The sequence below is a fragment of the Hibiscus syriacus genome, unplaced genomic scaffold (assembly GCF_006381635.1).
Source record: "Hibiscus syriacus cultivar Baekdansim isolate YM2019G1 unplaced genomic scaffold, ASM638163v2 tig00112649_pilon, whole genome shotgun sequence".
NCBI classification, from domain to species: domain Eukaryota; kingdom Viridiplantae; phylum Streptophyta; class Magnoliopsida; order Malvales; family Malvaceae; genus Hibiscus; species Hibiscus syriacus.
In genome coordinates this window covers 137,505-154,974 of record NW_024063376.1, presented here as the reverse complement: position 1 = coordinate 154,974, position 17,470 = coordinate 137,505, and the positions used below count along the sequence as shown (strand labels likewise).

General features: G+C 35.4%; 1 protein-coding gene, 2 long non-coding RNA genes and 2 pseudogenes across 3 annotated transcripts; 2 read left to right on the top strand and 3 right to left on the bottom strand.

The window, feature by feature from the left end:
* Positions 1-656: 656 nt before the first annotated feature.
* LOC120182409 lies at positions 657-1,729 on the bottom strand (annotated as a pseudogene).
* A 568-nt stretch (positions 1,730-2,297) lies between these two features.
* Positions 2,298-3,163, bottom strand: LOC120182397. Its single transcript, XR_005521829.1, has 3 exons — positions 3,061-3,163; positions 2,646-2,828; positions 2,298-2,543 (listed from the first exon to the last, which is right to left on the bottom strand). It is a non-coding gene; the product is annotated as an uncharacterized LOC120182397 (long non-coding RNA).
* A 1,867-nt stretch (positions 3,164-5,030) lies between these two features.
* On the bottom strand, positions 5,031-5,749 carry LOC120182429 (DPH4 homolog). The gene has a single exon (XM_039187407.1). It carries the CDS (start codon positions 5,618-5,620, stop codon positions 5,111-5,113), a length of 510 nt encoding a protein of 169 aa, XP_039043338.1. The 5' UTR covers positions 5,621-5,749; the 3' UTR covers positions 5,031-5,110.
* Positions 5,750-12,551: 6,802 nt separating this feature from the next.
* Positions 12,552-13,627, top strand: LOC120182398. Its single transcript, XR_005521830.1, has 3 exons — positions 12,552-12,703; positions 13,036-13,311; positions 13,573-13,627. It is a non-coding gene; the product is annotated as an uncharacterized LOC120182398 (long non-coding RNA).
* A 43-nt stretch (positions 13,628-13,670) lies between these two features.
* Positions 13,671-17,253, top strand: LOC120182417 (annotated as a pseudogene).
* Positions 17,254-17,470: the final 217 nt, after the last annotated feature.

Below are 17,470 nucleotides of genomic sequence, written 5' to 3'. Positions count from 1 at the left end.
CAAGTAATCATCTATAGCCGAAGCTATGAGGAACTATGAAAAAAGAATCCAAAGAAGACAAAAGATGCACCAAATAAAACGCTAGAAATATAAGATACTAGGAGTCTAGGACAATGAAAAAAATACAGATCCAGTAAATCCTACTCAAAAGAAAAGTACAAAAATATAGATCTAGGAGATCTTACTCAAAGCAAAACTGTTTTTCAAGTAAATAACAAAATTCTATAGAAGTTTAATTTTTTTTTTAGGTTCCACTTTCTTACCTCAAACAGGAAAAAATAATAATGAAGAGAGAATTACTTAAAAGCCAGAAACAAATCATATAAAGAGCAGAGCATAAAAGCCAAAAATGAAATGAAAATTCAACGAATTAACCGTCTAAAAACAGATTTGAAGCGAAACCTGCAATGGTTTCCAGATCTGAAAAAAAGAACAGATTAAGCTGATAAAAAACACATACAAATATATGTCTTAAAGAGGTTATCTAGTCTGGTAAGAATTTAAAAACAAAACAAAACTAGATTAGAAATAAACAAACTCAATGTAAGGGTAATGGAAAAGGAAACACAGATTAAATCCGAGAATAACAAGAGGATAAAGATCTAAAACAGAAAAGGAAAGATGAAGAAAGATGATGGTAAAGGAAAGATCTAGCCTGCGCCGAGATTTACTCAGAGATTCGGTGGAGAGACGAACCACCCAAGGAAATTGATGAGAGGCGGGTTATTCCTGTTGTAAAACGCAGCCAACCTAGTGATCAAATCCTTAGCTTTCTGAGACTCCAAATCATTCAAATGAAACCCATGACCCACCCCTTCTGTCTCCATTATTTCCACCACACCCATCCACCCGCTTCTCCCCAATGCCTCGTAATACAGCCTCCCTCTATCTCTTAGCTCATCTTTCTCAGCCACACACACCAATACTCTCTTGCACCCTAGCCTCACCAAGCTCGGTCCATCAACGCTTTCCGGGTTAACCCTCGGGTCATCGTTGTCCGGGTTTTCCGGGCACACAAATGGCCATAACTTGTCCAAACTAGCCTTTGCTTACGGATGTAATGCCTCGGAACCAATGGGTTCGGACCCCCAGAAATATGGGTGCACCAAAGCAATCCCGAGAATATTCACGTTTAGCCCAAACTCGGGGTCTCCAGCAGCCATGGCTAAGTTGTGAACAATGTTGGCACCGATACTTACACCGCCTAAGAACAGTCTTTCGAAGTCGGCATGGTCATTGAGCCAAAGCTCGGGGCCCTGGCTGTTGCAATGGGAAACTACCCAATGGAGAGCAGCCCAAGAATCTTCGTATGCGGCGGGGATAGGATGTTCCAGTGCGTTTCTAAAATTTACCGACACCGCGATCACGTTAGCTTCGGCAACCAAGGCGTTGAGTAAATTACTGAACTGTAAAGTGAATGGTGACGATGTACAGAAGATTCCGCCATGGAAGTAGACGAGGAGAGGTAGTTTTTGGTTGGGGTTGGTGAGCTTTGGGAGGAAGAGACGAGCCGAAACGTTGGACATGGGGATTATGGTAACGTTTTTGGATGAAACACCGGTTTGGGGGTGAGTTGATGGCGGACGAAGTCGGTTCCACTGAGTCTTTCGACTCGGCCATCTTTGTAGACTCTGATGAGGCCTGGGAACTCAATAAGTATTTCAGAATCCATGAGAGGAAATTGAAAGGGGTAGAATGCGGCCTGCCCCTGGGGTTTATAGATTTTGCTATTACATTTCTCCTCACGGTTGTATTTTATAGATAAATGAATAGCAGAAACATGATGGATATACTTTCCCTTATCTGCTTTGCCCTGTAGCAACCGGGCAAACTGCCCTTGTCTATCTCATTTAGTTTAATATGATTCACACAATTCAATTTGAAAAATCACGTGAACAATTACAACAAATTCACCGAGATTTTAAATCTAGTAAAATTTTATGCCATGACCTACTGCATGTAGAACAATTTTAAGAACTAGTGGCCACCATTGGATCATACTAATATTACTTATTTTAAAGTTTGGCTACTAATCTAATTAATTTCATATCTAGACGCACACTTGACCTATATCAAAATGACATTATAATGTCGATCTAGTGCCTTTACGCCAAGACCAAGACTCGGAAGGGGATTTAGGCAGTGGTGGGAGTAACACTGCCTTCTTGCATAACCCGAATGGCCACCCTTCACAATTACAGAATTCCTGAATGATCGATCGCCTTTCAAAGTCCTGGAAATCAAACTTCCATGTCTCCCGGAAATCAATCTTGCTTAAGCTTGAACAGCGGGAGCAGTTCGTTTTAGCTGATAGAAATGCTTCCTCGCTCGCAGCACTCGAATAAAAGGAGAAGCAACTTCCAATGGAAAAGAATTCATCTTTTTCATCTTCTTTATCATCTGTCTCGTTGTTTGGCCTGCCTTGAGGTTATATGAAGCTCCCCTGTTGATGGAGATAATACCCAGGAAAGGCTTTCAGAAATGTGACTCCGTCTGTGCTTCATCTTCTCCATTACTCGACTTCGAATTTCCGAAACAACTACCTGTAAAGAACATCAAACAGTATAGATCGTCGATTAGAAGACTAGAAAATAAAGTTTCATCTTTTGCTCCTACTGCTAGTCTGCTAGTTAATAGCTTAGTACTTCAGATTCATCATGGATGGCACTTGTTGAATATTCTTCCTCGAGACCAGAATCCGACCATCGTTCATTGAATGTATGGCAATTCGAAAATGCTTCCTTCAGAACTGTAGCTAGGAACTTGCATCTCTTGGATTGATGAGGCTGCTCTTCGGATAAAAGACGCCCATGCTGGAGATAGCAACACTGTAACTGTCAAATTGAGACATAAGATGTATATCCGTATTTTTTATTGGATCGGGTATTGCATATGCCCATCTATGGAGCGACCCTCCCAACATGTATTTTAACCTTGTTTAGGATAAAATCTCTGTTGGATCCTAAAAAATGTTTTTTTTAAGATATTCATATTTAACACTCACTCATAATCAATTCTGGGTATCATAGATTCAATGGTTGTTCTGATGTTGAAATTGACCTCGCTAGTTTTGATAGTGCGCTTACAGCTTAACTACCGACACAGATAGATTAACTACCGACACTCAAATCAAAATCCTACTTTTCAGCTTCAGATAACCTTGTAATGTTCATCGATGGGTCTAAATCTAAATTCCCTATCGAGTTGAATTATATTTCTTTTCATCTTCCTGTAGATATTCCCTTTAGAGTAATTAACAAGCTCCTACACCGTGCCAAAAGTCATTATGGAAAACTGAGACATGGTACCAAACAATAACTTCAAGCACTATGACATGAAAGTTTTTCTTTCTTTAAACTGTAAGTCAAATCATGAAATGCAAAAGGAACGTACCTGGATAAAGCTTGGTAAACGGTTTGATTGAGAGTGAAGGACAGAATTTGATGAACGACCAGATCTAACGACAGTGTTATATATGGTTAGATCTTTGAGTGACGGAAAATGGCAGTCTAAGCCGTGAAGTTGGGGCATGACACTCATGATAATGGCCAACCGGCACCAACTGTACCAGGGGGGGAACAGTTCATTTCAAAGCATTATTTTGTGGGCCAGTTTAATGGAATTGCGGTGGGGGTGAAAGTTTAGAACCAAGTTGATTTAAATTTGTCACGAGACAACCAAAAACTACAGCAACTTCATGAATTTATTAATGGCAGCTCTTGGGAAAGAACTAGTCTCCATACCACGAGTGTAATGATGACCGTGAGGCAACACCAAATCATCTAAAGTATGGTTATTATAAACAAGAGTGAATCAATTGTAATCGGTGGTCATTAAACAATTAGTGGCGTCTCATGTTTATGTTTTCCTTTTTCATGGCATGTCCTGTCCGGCATTGCAGGTAGTATTGCACTTGTCAAGCCAAAGAGAACGAGGGAAAATAATTTTTAACCGAAAAGTTTAATTAATGGAAAAGGCAAAACATGATGGCTGCGAAAGAAACCCATAATAAAGTAGTTTATATTCTTTTTGTTTTGGCATCACTCGATGACAGCAAACTTTGCTGAGCAATATTGCAAAAGTAAACAAGGTCATGGTGAAAACAGGAGCATAAGCACGCCCAGAGGAAACTTACCCAGAATTTGAAAGGAGGTGGGAGTTGAGTAATCATCTGTTTGAATGAATCTGAACAACAGAGATATAACATCCCGAAGCTTGACAACAGCAGAGGCTTTAACAGGTAGGCATTTGGAGAAAGAAACATTCCAAGAATGAAAAGCTTCATCAAGCAGCCAATGTTAGCATATTCAGCTTTATAAACTTCATAAGCCATTCAGGCATCTTACATTGGCAAATCATGACCTTTGTTTCTCAGCAAAGACAAAGACGGGGACATGGAAATCTTCACTCCGAAGGCACCGAAATGAGAATTTCCTTCCTCGGAACCCATCTGCTTCCAAGAGTTTTTAGTCAATGATCTAGGCCTAACAGTCTATTTTGATCTGATCTCAGTGAAATTTAAACCCTGCAAAACTCAACGTTCAATGAATTAATCAACTCTAAATTACAGACTTAGAAAAACGAAATAAGTTCTGGAACCTGTTAAACTTTGACGAAACAAAATAATAAGCTCGGACTGGTATATGATCATGTGCAAACACGAGAAAGAAGAAATTAAAACACTAACCTTAAAAAGATTAAATCTGTCTGCCAAGTTTGCTCCAATTAGTTTGAGAAACTGATGAAGAAAAAGCTTCTTCTATGCTCAAATAATTAAAAAGGTTAAAAGCAAAGTATTAGGTTCACCAACATTGCATGTCAGAGAATTGAGATGTGGAGCAGATCCTTCTACTTTGTTTACACTTCAAGTTAAGAACTAATTGTTCCTTAAAAACAATGTTTGAGTAAGAAAAGAAATTAATTTTTAGATTAGAGAAACATTTGAAGACTTCCAAGTCAATTAAGAACTAATTGGAGGGGAATGCAATCAGGGATGACTTATATTCTCAACTTTTAAGTCAAAGAATCAAATGCTATGTTACAAACTCCACTCAACTCGATTAAAGCAAGCATGTCTGCTTTTCGGCTAAAATAATGGAAACAAACCCAATCACAAATACCCATCAACTGGAACTTTAATATCTGGATTTATCATCAGCCGAACAAGCAGAGAACAAGAACCACAAGGAAGAACAACTGAAGCTGGTAAAGCATCAGGGGTCTTTACAAATATCTCAGCCCCATCCCTCAATAAAGTGTACCCCAATTTATTCAACTCCAAAGAATCAACAGAGAAGTGATCACCACACCGGCACTGGTAATAAAGCTCCATGACTTCACCGGCATCTTCAATCATCATATCATCTAAGCTGATATCTTCCGAGGTCACTACATCTTGTCTTGAATATTGCAGCTCCCTATCATAGACTGTGCGTGAATTGGGGTCACCAAGGATTTCCCAAGCCTTTTGTACTCGCAAAAATCTCTCTCCAGACTCGTGATCAGAATTTAACTTATCTGGATGAGAATTAAGGATAGCAGTTCGGTAACTTGTACGAATTTCTTCATAACTCGCATCTTCCTTCACAGAAAGAACATCATAGTGAGTTTCAAGAATCATAGTTCACCACCACTGTTTACTAGACTTATCACTGCAAATGCATAAAAATAGATTTCATAGAAGGTTAGTAGAAACTATAATTTAACAGTCTCGAAAGTCTTCCCTTATGAAGGGGATTGCAGACAGTATTCAAAATGGTTAGTTCAAAGTAATTCATAACGATTTCCGAACCAACAATCAAATAACAAATACTAGAAAGACTAAACTTACAACAAGCATTATTCCTATCATTGAAAACTAAAACTTGTGTCAGATTTTTAAGATTAATCTTAAGCATAATATGAATTATATTATGAATGAACCAAGAAAAAAAATCCTGAGAAGAAAAGGTTTTGCATAAAAATGACAAAAATTAATGAAACAACACAACAACCAGTTATTAATAGATTGAACCATCAAATGTAATTCTCATAATGAGATAAATTAATCAAAAAACAGCGACTTACAAAGTTAAAACAACCAAATAATTAATTAACCCACGATATAGCACTCGAGCACAAGAACATTGGCCTAAATTAAAGAAAAAATCAAACCAAAATAAGTTTACAGTATAACACAGTGAGCTGTGGCCTGTGGGGCGTCATAGGTTTTGGCTTTATACTTAGCTTTGGAATTTATGAAAATTTCATAAAACAAAAACAAAAGCGGAGTTCATTCTTCACAGAGGACAAAACGCAAATTACGGTTGCGGCCAACAGATGCTATAGCGGTCCTAAAACTTTTCTAAAAGAGTTGATTTTTTTAAATGATTTTTTAAAAAAATGATTTTTTCTAAAAAAAATAAAATCGCGGACAATTAGCGAAATAGAGGCCTGCCGCGATTGGCCGCTATCCGATAAAATGCAGCCACAATCCACCGCTATTGGTGTGGCTCCGCTTCACACCGCTATTTTCCGTGATTGCGGTTTTGACCACCGCGCAACCGTGAAATAGCTGCCATTATTCCACTATCCGGCTGCTATTTGTATAAACGTGAAGAAATCCAAAAACAAATTATATCCAAAAGCCAAAATCCCAAACTCCATAAAAATAAACAAAAAATGGAGGGAATTCGAAAGAAAATAATACAATTTTAAAAAATAATCAGATTCCAAAGGAAATGGATATTACATTAAAAATACTAAATAATAAAACAGACATTCAAATCTGATTTTAACTACCAAATTGAATGAAACGAATCGGTTAATTCTTCAGATTTAGTCTAATCCGTAACGAGAAGTTGAGGGATTTCGAATGCCATCTACGGGATAATAACAACCCGTAACAAGAAATTTGTAGAAGCCAAACGGCCTAAATCAACGATATATTGAAATACAATAAAAACATGACCTAATAAATTAAAAAAAATCAACAATGAAACCAAAATAGTAAGAAGGAAATTCAAAAAAAATCTCACCGGTTGAAAACAAAGTCCTAAATCTTCCGATATGAATAAATACGTAGAAGGTTATTTCAAGATTTTGGGTGATGAACAAAATCCAAGTTGGATGCCCTGAATCAAAGGTTTAACTTGATGGATTAAGATTTTAGGGTTTAGGTTCAGGAAACACCTTTTCCAATTTAGGGGTTTTAGGTTTAAGGCTCGTCCGAATTTGGGATGGTAGTAACTGTTCAGCTTCCGGGGGAAATTATTGGATTATCACTTTTCCAAAAATAATAATAATAATTAGGGTAAAGTATAGTAATGGCCACTGAACCTTTCTGAAACTTGCATTTAGGTCTCCAAACTTTTAAAACTTTCAATACAGTTCTACAACATTTAGTCCATTTTAATATGGTCCTGACGTAACTGACTGTTTGACGCCGTTACACTACCGTTAGTATGTTTGCAATATAGTCACTGAACTTTTCAAACGCTTTCATTTAGGTCCCCCAACTTTTAAAACTTGCAACACAGTCCTCAATTTCATTTTAAACCCCAAATTCATTTTCGATCTCGAATTTCCTTTTTTGCTTATCTCTTCTTATTTCCAGCATAACTTTTCAGTCGGGGATGCATGGGAAATTCTAATCTAACTTTGAATTCTGTGGAGGTGTTGACTTGAATAAGGGTCCATTGAGAGAATATCAGACCAAGGGACTATCGAGACCATCAACGATTCAAGGTGTAATGTTAGATACATGTCATCTCAGGTGAAACATAGATGTTCGATGAAATGTTTGTGAGAAAAAAATGGGGTTAGAAATACAGAGTTGACAAATACTACTAAGATGAACTAAGTATCATTGTTGAAAGTCACCAACAAAGCTGGAATTATTTTGTATAAATGACATATAATAATTTCTTTGTTTAATCCTTATGGTTAAATATTTTCCAACAGATGATCAAATATAATGAAATCCCAAACAGTGTCTTCACCTCTCAGTCTCTTTCGCTCACATGCACTCTCGTTCGATTTTTGTTCTTTAGTTTTCCGCCATGTAAAATTGTAAACTCAAACAGTGCTCTGTCTTTCATCTTTTTATTTACAAAGAAAAAATGAAGGAAGAATTGTTAGAACGCAACACCAATTGCATTTATTTCTTAGCCTCTCCCTTGCAAGAAGGTATTTATTTTCTCTTTTGGGCTATCTGGAAGTAAGCTTTTCCTCTTTCGCACTTTTCCATTTTTCAACTCGCATTGTGTGTTTTTTATTGAAATTTTTATGTTTCTGGAACTGCATTTCAAGGATTTGGTTATTCAATGTTAGTTTTGAACCAAAACCGTCTAATTTTCTTTCTTTCTTCTTAATAAAAACTTTTAATACTCCTCATGAAAGATATTCAGTCCATCAGAATAGAAGTGAAAGAGGGTCATAGGCTAAATTTTTTTTGATATTCTTTTTTTATTTTTCTTTAAATCATGGAATTGGTTGTGAGTATCGACATAGTGAAATCGCCAGGCTCAATCCGAGACACTATTGGTACTAGTTTACTGGGAATTGTATTGATCCGACCTGTGGTTTTCGGCGTCCTATGAGCTCGTATTCTTTTTAATAAGTTCATGTTGATTATGAAGGTGATATATCGTGAACGAATTGGATTTTTTTTACATTTTTTGGAAATTTTACAGTTGAATCTATATTGAATTATAGCTTTAGAAGACAATTTTTCATGCACGCAACTTGAAAGGCATCATGACAGGGTATATATTTGGAGCAGCTACTTGATATGTTGCCCGGTCATTACACATTTGCACTTTCATTTCTGCATATATATGTTTGTTACAGTGTCTTCTATGTTTTACAATGTATTTTTTTTGCTGACATGCCATGAATTTACAAGAATTATGGGGTCCTATGATTTTAATTCCGCTATATGTTTTAGATTCTCATCATGTTTGGCTATTGAGGAACATTAAACACGGAGCATTAGAAGCAATTATATGTTAAAAGGGTAGGCCATTAATGCATTTGTAACTAGTAATGTTGTATTTGGTATCTAATGTCTATCTTAAACAACCCATTTAACACCTTAGCTTTTGGAGTGATTATGATCGAAACTCTTTCCCTTTATTTATTAAGTCCTCCTTTTCAATGAGTTATTAATTGATTTTCTTGGTTTATGTTAGTTATTGCTTGGCTATATGTTGTAGTCTTATGAACTAAAACTCTTTACTATTTTCACAGTCGTTGGATGTGCATGCTCAAGTTCCATCCAAACCTATTGGATTGTCATACCAAAGTGCGACAGCTAGGAACAAGACAAATTGGCCTTGATACTTTTACTTCAACGATTTATGCAATAAACGTGATAGGTGCACTTTCATATTCAAAGTGCGGCAGCCGTTGGATGTGCATGCAATAAACCTCAAATTTATATTGAAGTAAACACTATAAAATAGCAAATTCATGTTCAAAATTCCAAAATACATCAATTACATTTTAACCCTAAATTCCAAAATACTTCAATTACATTCTAAGCCCTAAATTAAAGTATTTTAGAATTTGGAGTTTGAAATGTAATTGAATTATTTTGGAATTTAGGGTTTAGAATGAAATTCAATATTGTGTTGCAATTTTTAAAATTTAGGGGACCTAAATGCAAATGCTTGAAAAGTTCAGTGATCATATTGCAAACGGACTAAATGTTGGAGGACTGCCACATCATCTTCTTCTAACGGCATTGTAATGGCGTCAAATAGCGGTTACGTTGGGACCATATTGCAAACGAACTAAATATTAGAGGACTATATTGAATGTTTTAAAAGTTGGGGGACCTAAATGCAAGCTTTAAAAAAGTTCAGTGACCATTACTATACTTTACCCTAATAATTATTATTGGGGTAAACTACATAAATGGTCATTAAAATATTAGTAAGTTTATTTTTTTCACTAAAGTTTCAAAAATAATAAACATGTCACTAATATTATCGAAAAGTAACATAATTATCAATGTGCCGTTAAGTTTTGTTATTTGTCACGAAGTTGAGCTTGGACGCAGCCACTACGTCCACCCCACTAAAATGTTAAAAACTTGCTAGAAATTCAAATTAAAAGATGAAAACGAAATAGAAAGTGTAGAAATTATGATGAGGGAAAAATTGGCACGCTTGCAACTTTGATTCCATGCATCCATACATAGCTACATGCTTTTTTTTTCTCGCTTTTCACCTTTCAGTTTGCCCAACTGTTTGTGTCAATCTGTAAACTTCATCCTCAAGTGACTGACGAATTGTTCTCGAATCACATTTTCTATGGAATGCACAAGAAAGCAAAACATAGAGCTTATTGGAGATATTGGCATTGAAAAGCAGCTTTAAAGATGAAATTTATGGTTGAAACAAAATGTTCATCATTTGAAACTGTCAAAAGCTAACAATATTGAAAGAAGGCACGTTCTCACACTTCACTGCCACATTCTAGTTGACTGAGAGCTCCCAATACCTTAAATTAAAGAATCATTATTAACAAAATGATAATTAGACAATGAATTTTATAAACAAAAAAATTTAAAAACAAAGTTATATTCAAATTTGGGACAAAAAGTTCAAAAACTCTCTTATTCTCCTAAAGCATGTCTTAATCTCGATCCACGTATCTTGAGAATATTCTAGAGTAATATATAAATAGTAGATGTTGTAATATTTAATATTTATAAAGTTAAATGGCTAAGATATTGATATTTGTCACCAATCCAATGGCAACTAAAATTTATAAATAGGATGAAATTCACCATTATAAAAAGAGAGAATGAGAATGGAAAGAGTGCTAAAGGTGTAAGTTAAAGAATGAAAACTTAGAGGCAGAGAAGATGTATGTGCTTAGTATTGTAATTGTATTTAGTGTTAATGAAAGTATTCCTTTTCTTTTATAATTATAAGTTTTCTAGTTAAGCCTTAGTTTGTTTTAAATTCTTAGTGTACTCATGTTAGTTTAAACCATGAGTTGTCGGGATAAATTATCGTGCACCAAATTGTCTTAAGATTAAAAGTAGAGCATAGTTAGTTACACCTCAAAACCCATGTGGTATAACATAATTAAAATTTCCACACCTATATAGAACATTATTTTCGGGTAACAAATGCACTCTTCGGACAACATCCGTGTTCCTCAAATTTCTAACGGTAGCTATCTAAGTTTTCTTTTCAAAATGGTTAAGAATTTTTCAATAAATGAGAAAATCTTTCAAAGGAGAACAATATGACATGAAAACTCGCATAAACAACCCTTTTACTTTCCAAGAGTGGCCTACCGTAAGTAACTGTGCATGTCCCATAAACCATCGTACACCAAATTGCCTACAGTAGCTCAATGATCGATCGAATTTCAGAATTGTACTATAGCCCGAATCAAGTGGCATTTACTGAAACATAAAGAATATGTTACATAAGTAACTATTGGACCTATAGGAACATAAACAATTAAAATTAATTCTCTCATCATCGATGATTAACTACGTCTAATAAAAAGATAAAAAGTGTTCAATAGGTTAATTCGATTAGTAGTCCAATCGAATTAGTCAAGGTTAAATTAATCAAAAATTTTAACCATTAAATTAATTGATTTTTTAAAATCATTAACCGTATCAAACAAAACTCAATTAATTCGATCAACTTTCGAATTATTCGAAAAAATTATAAGTTCTTTCTAGTTTGATTAATCAAGTTTAGTTGATGTATTTTTTTATTTGAGTTAAAATTTGATCGAGTCTTGAAAGTTTAAAGAGACTAATGTAATTAAAAAATAATTGAATCTTGATAATTAATATATCTAACTTAAAATATATACATAATATATATAATATATTAAATATTTTTACTAATTTGATTAATTAATTAATTTCGAATCAAATTAATCAATAATAATAATTTCAAAAAAACAAAAACAACCTTTAACTGATCTAACATTTAGTTATCCTCTCAATTAATGAAATTAAATTTAAATCCGATAGATTAATCCAAATAAAATCCAACAATAAACATCCCTAAAAAGGGAATTAAATGGGTAAACATGCGGCTCATGAATGTATCTAGCTGTGGGCTTCCATAAAAATGCCATTTTACCAAGGCATCTTTTGATTAATAGTCATCCTTCGTCATACGGGAAGTCTAAGAAAAATTTTTTAATATAAGATTAAAAAAAGATGTTATCGAAAATGTTAATATTTTTTTTAATATTTTTGATATAGTATTGATTAAAATATTATTTTTTATTAAAATTTTAATATCAGACGCTACTTAAAATATTATTTTTTTTTATAAAAAATATTAATATTAAAATATTTATTTTAAATAATAAAATTAATATTTTCAGTAAAAAATAACACTTTAAATAATATTTTACTAAAAAATATTAAAAAAATATTAACATTTATTATAACGAGCTTCATTAACCTGGTATTACCCTCGTCAGACGGATCAAAGATCTCCACTCAGCACCTTTTTTAAGTAGTGCGCTGTTTTTACCACGTCATAGCCAAAATAATAATACTAATAAAAGCTGCAATTGAATTGAGAAACAGAAAAATCTTAAAAATAGTTTTTACAAACAACAAATCCGTGTTTATCGATCGAATCACTAATTCATCTGGTGGTGCCGTCGCCCCTCTCATTCTCTTAGCCTTCTTCAGCTCCTCTCATCCGGTTCCTCTTTCTCTTGCACTGTAATTTTCTCCTCATCTCTTCCTTTCAATATGCTTATCCTTTCACTTTCCGCATCCAGATTCGCTCCATTTTTAATCCCTTATGATTACTGAATTTTAGGAATATCTATAATGTGTCATTGTCTCATTGACTCTCATTTATTTTTTCTATTATTTGGTTTGGATGTAAAATCTGATCGTTCGGTTATTATCTATATTAGATTTTCTTGATGTTTTTTCCCGCTATCCATTGGCGTCTAATCTCTTTATTTATATGTCGGCTGATCGTTGATCGATTCATTTATTTTTCAATTATCTTGCGATGAGATTTGTTTGCATTGTGTATATTTCAGAATTTTGGCGTAATTCATGGAGAATTAGAGGCATTGTTTGAGGAGGGCATTTTAGGTACTGGTGTGGTGTTTTGGATTTGGAACAATGTCCCGAAAGGACAACGTCAACCAGTGCCGTTGTCGGTTCTACTGCAACGAGAATCTGACAATGAAAATATAGAGAACCGGAGATTGTACACGGACTAGCGAGCCAGAGAAAAGGTGAGGACTTTACGTTGCTTCAAACGGAATGCCAAAGACAATCGGAGACTGTGTCACCACATTTCAGTTTTCGGGGTATGAATTTTCATCTCTTATTAACTGAACCATTGCTGATCATATACTATATGCTTGAGAGGTTGCCACCTAACACCGTGAATCTATTGGTGCAATTACCTGTACAATATGTTTTGTTTTCCCCAAATATACTTCTTTTTTATTTGCTTTTGAAAACCTTGGAAGCATCATCTTTTAAGGTGACGCTTTCTTGATTTTATTTATTGTATTTGCTGTTCTCTTTTGTGAGTTGGTTTTGCTAAACTTGTTTCCTTTCTGCAGCTCTTTGATGGACACAATGGAGCTGCTGCTGCTATTACACTAAAGAGAATCTCCTTAATATGTCCTAAATGCTATTCGACTGATCTCAATACAGATGAATGGGTTGCTGCACTGCCAAGGGCTTGGTTGCTGGCTTTGTTAAGACAGATAAAGATTTCCAAGAAAGGGGTATGACTTGTTTTGGTAAACATATCGGAGTATAGCATAAATTTATAGGATAATCTTTGAACAAAAAGGGAATATGCTCTTGATATTAATTTTAATGTTATGAGATTTGTCCATTTACTTCGCAGTGGTTGTTACTATTAATGCAAATTGCATCTCTTTTAGGCACTCCTCTACGGTAGCATATATGGTTTATGCCTTTATCCATGTAGACCGGATCCTGTTTCACTAAACTAGCTTTTAATATTCTCCCTATTGTTTTTTTTATATTTTTGGGCTGGTTTTTGCTTATTCGAGGTCTGTGTATGATATGGATTATAGAGTTCTAGGATTTATCATAAGAATCTCACTGAGAAAACATGCTTATATGTAGAAATGGTTGCAGCTTGGAAGTTTTTATGGATCATTTTGTGACAGTTGATTATAACTACCTGTAATTACTCAGTTGCTAAAGGAGACCCCTTGTACAAAACGAAGGTAGCAAATTAGCAGACGTTTATCTACAGATCAGCTTGTCTATATTAATATGATTTTCACAGAAGATCTTTAGTTTATGACACTTTTCTCTGTAGTTAACTGATAGTTCCTGAGATAACTTGAAATTGGTCTAATATAGTTGTCTCCACCAATCAGCATCCAACTTGATACTTTTACCTCCTATTCAAGAAACACTCAATAGACAGTTTCATCAATTAATTATAAAACATTTTAACTGTCTTATTTTATTTTATTTTTGAGTTTTAGCAACTTCTAGGGGTTCTCTCGCACGTTTAGTGATTGATATACGTGTTATCCTTTTATTTCCAGCAAAAATTTCGGAACAACTGTAACCTTGGTGATAATAGAAGGATGGGTTATAACAGTGGCGTCTCTTGGTGATTCTCGTGTATATTTGACTCAGCTGATGGTGGAATATATTACTTGTCAGCTGATCATAGGCTTGAATGCAATGAAGATGAGTAAGTTAATGACATGGGAGTTTGTTTGGTTTGAAAGTTTCCTTAAACTTTTAGGTCTTACTCTCTGTTTTCTTCTCATTAGAAGGGAACGAATCACCGCAAGTGGGGGTGATATTGGCCGGTTAAATGCTGGTGGCGGTACAGAGGTATCTCCTATTCCCTTACATTTTTGCATCTTGTTCGTTTTGAGTGCCCCTACACTTTTTCTTTCTAGGCAGTGAAACTTGACCCTCAAGATATACTCATGTGAATGGATGTGCAACAGGAATACTTGGAAACACAATTTAGAAGCTGGTTCCGTGCATTTCATGATTATGGAAAAGTATATCAAAACATATTAAACTTATTTGAAAATGGATGTGAATTAGAGGACTCCATTTTTAAAACTTAATATTGTTTTTAACAATTGTAATTAGCAATAACTTTTCTGTATCTATCTTTGGTTAGATACAGATATTAAAAACATGCTATTGATATGCTTGTAAATGATTTGGTTCCCCGTAGAGAATTCATCATCTGCAGCGTGACAAACTGATTTTGATTAATTGAGTAGATCAAAGCTGGTGACTTAATGGAAAATTATTTTGTAGATTGGTCCTTTGAGATGTTGGCCTGGAGGTTTGTGTCTTTCACGATCCATTGGCGATAGGGATGTTGGGGAGTTCATTGTTCCTGTTCCATATGTAAAGCAAATAAAGGTTTTTTCATACTATGCACACACACACACACTGCATTTTATATATGTTAGCTGGCCTATTTAATTTCTGGATTTAGCTTCTGTGCTTAAATATTGTATTTTGTGCAATGCCTTTGATGCCCCTAGTTAATATGTATTTTCCTTAGGCAACTGTGCTAAGAAGTTTGGTATCTACTTTTCTATAAACGGACTTCCTTGAGCTTGGATCAATATCTTTTCTGAATTCATTGCTCATTGAAGGATTTAGTACAGGCATTAATTCCATAACCTTATGTCCTACACTCACAACTGAAAAGCTTTTGCATATAGGCTTTTCAAACTTCTCTCGATTTCATTTGTTTACCCATATCAGTTTTCTTTGGAATGGTTGCTATATGTTTGAAGGTGCTAGTGGCTATTTGCTGTTGCTATAGTTTATTTTAACTACTAGTTTCTTTTCAGCAGATGTCTACAGCTGGCGGTAGGATCATCATCTCTAGTGATGGTGTTTGGGATGCCATATCGGCTGAAGCAGCTCTTGATTGTTGTCGCGGAATGCCACCAGATGCAGCAGCTACACAGATTGTGAAAGTAAAGGCTTGAATTACATTTGTCCACACTATGCCCTATCAATTCTGCTGCTGGGAGCACTATGCGCTTCTGCCATTGCTATATTTTAGTATCAGTTGCCTTTCTCATGTATCTTCTGACTCCTTGGTCTCCAATGAACAGGAAGCTGTGCGGGCAAATGGTCTTCGAGATGATACAACCTGCATTGTTATTGATATTTACCACAAGAGAAGCCAGCTACTCCTTCACCGCCAAAAAAAGCCAGTAAAAGACATGTTAATGTCATTATTTCGCAGGAGGCCTTCTGATCATCTTCTCGTTTGATAAAAAACTCATGGAGCCTGATGAGGTGGAGGAATTATTTGAGGAGGGATCTGCCATGCTTTCAGAAAGGTTTGTGTGAACAAGGGTCCTCTATCTGTCAAAATGTTAAAATTTGTACTTCGATTGTCAGATCAAGCACCAGACTCGTATATGTTTGTTTCTATGCATTCTATGGGGCATAACTTGCTATAATGAAGACATGATTTAATAGATTGTACTTTTGTCTCACAGGGAACATGTGTGTTGGATGCAGGTTGGATGCAATATATCCAGTGTGCAACATGTTTCAACTGTTCATGTGCAATCTGTCAGCTAGAGTTGAAACCTGGAGAGGGTATTTCAGTTCATGCTGGCACTTCTAGTTCGGTAAAGTTACGTCAGTGGGATGGTCCTTTCCTTTGCTCTAGTTGTCAGGCGAAGAAAGAAGCCATGGAAGGGAAAAGACCATCGGGAGGTAATGACTGAACACTCCCTCTCTTTCTCAATTGCAATTTGGTGTTACTAAAACACCTTTCCCCTCCCCTATTTTCAGATAAACATGGCTGTGAAAAGGACTAGCTAGACCTCTGTGATTACTTTTTCATTTTATGGGCTCTAACAATTGTTTTGGAGGTGTGATTAAATGGGAAGGTGGTGCAGTCTCAGTACAGTGACTACCTTCAAATTTCTTATTGGAGGGCATGGAGCGCTCTGTCCATTTGCAACTGAGGATCCAGATGGATCTATACTCCCACTCCGAAGATCAGTGTGAAATGTGTGTTTAGATTTCTCAAAACTACCTCAAGTGGGAATAGAAAAGGAAAACACGAAAACAAAACGAGAAAGAAGGGCAGAAGGGTTTAGTCTCGACAATGCTACTGCTGGCATGCATCAGAGGCAAATCTTTGTTTTTTTTTAACATCTTTTGCCCCCATTGTACAGTAAGCGCATTTCTTTGTAGTGTTAATGTATGGGGCGTTTGATGAGTACATTACATATGTATCGGAAATTAGTTAAAATTTGTGTGATTAGATTGTTGAATGAAATTTGTTCACATATAATTGGTAACTATCGATAGGATGCTGGAGTCTTTCAGTTTAAGTGATCAAGGATCAAACTCTGGTAGTCTCGGTATCAATTGGAAGATACACATACACTCGCTTAGTTTACGTATACACTGGGCCGGCCCTGGGCTAGGCAAGGAGGGGCGCCCGCCTAGGGCCCA

Excerpts from the sequence above, each read along its gene's own strand:
- LOC120182429 (XM_039187407.1), bottom strand. The coding sequence starts at position 5,620 with ATGATTCTTGAAACTCACTATGATGTTCTTTCTGTGAAGGAAGATGCG.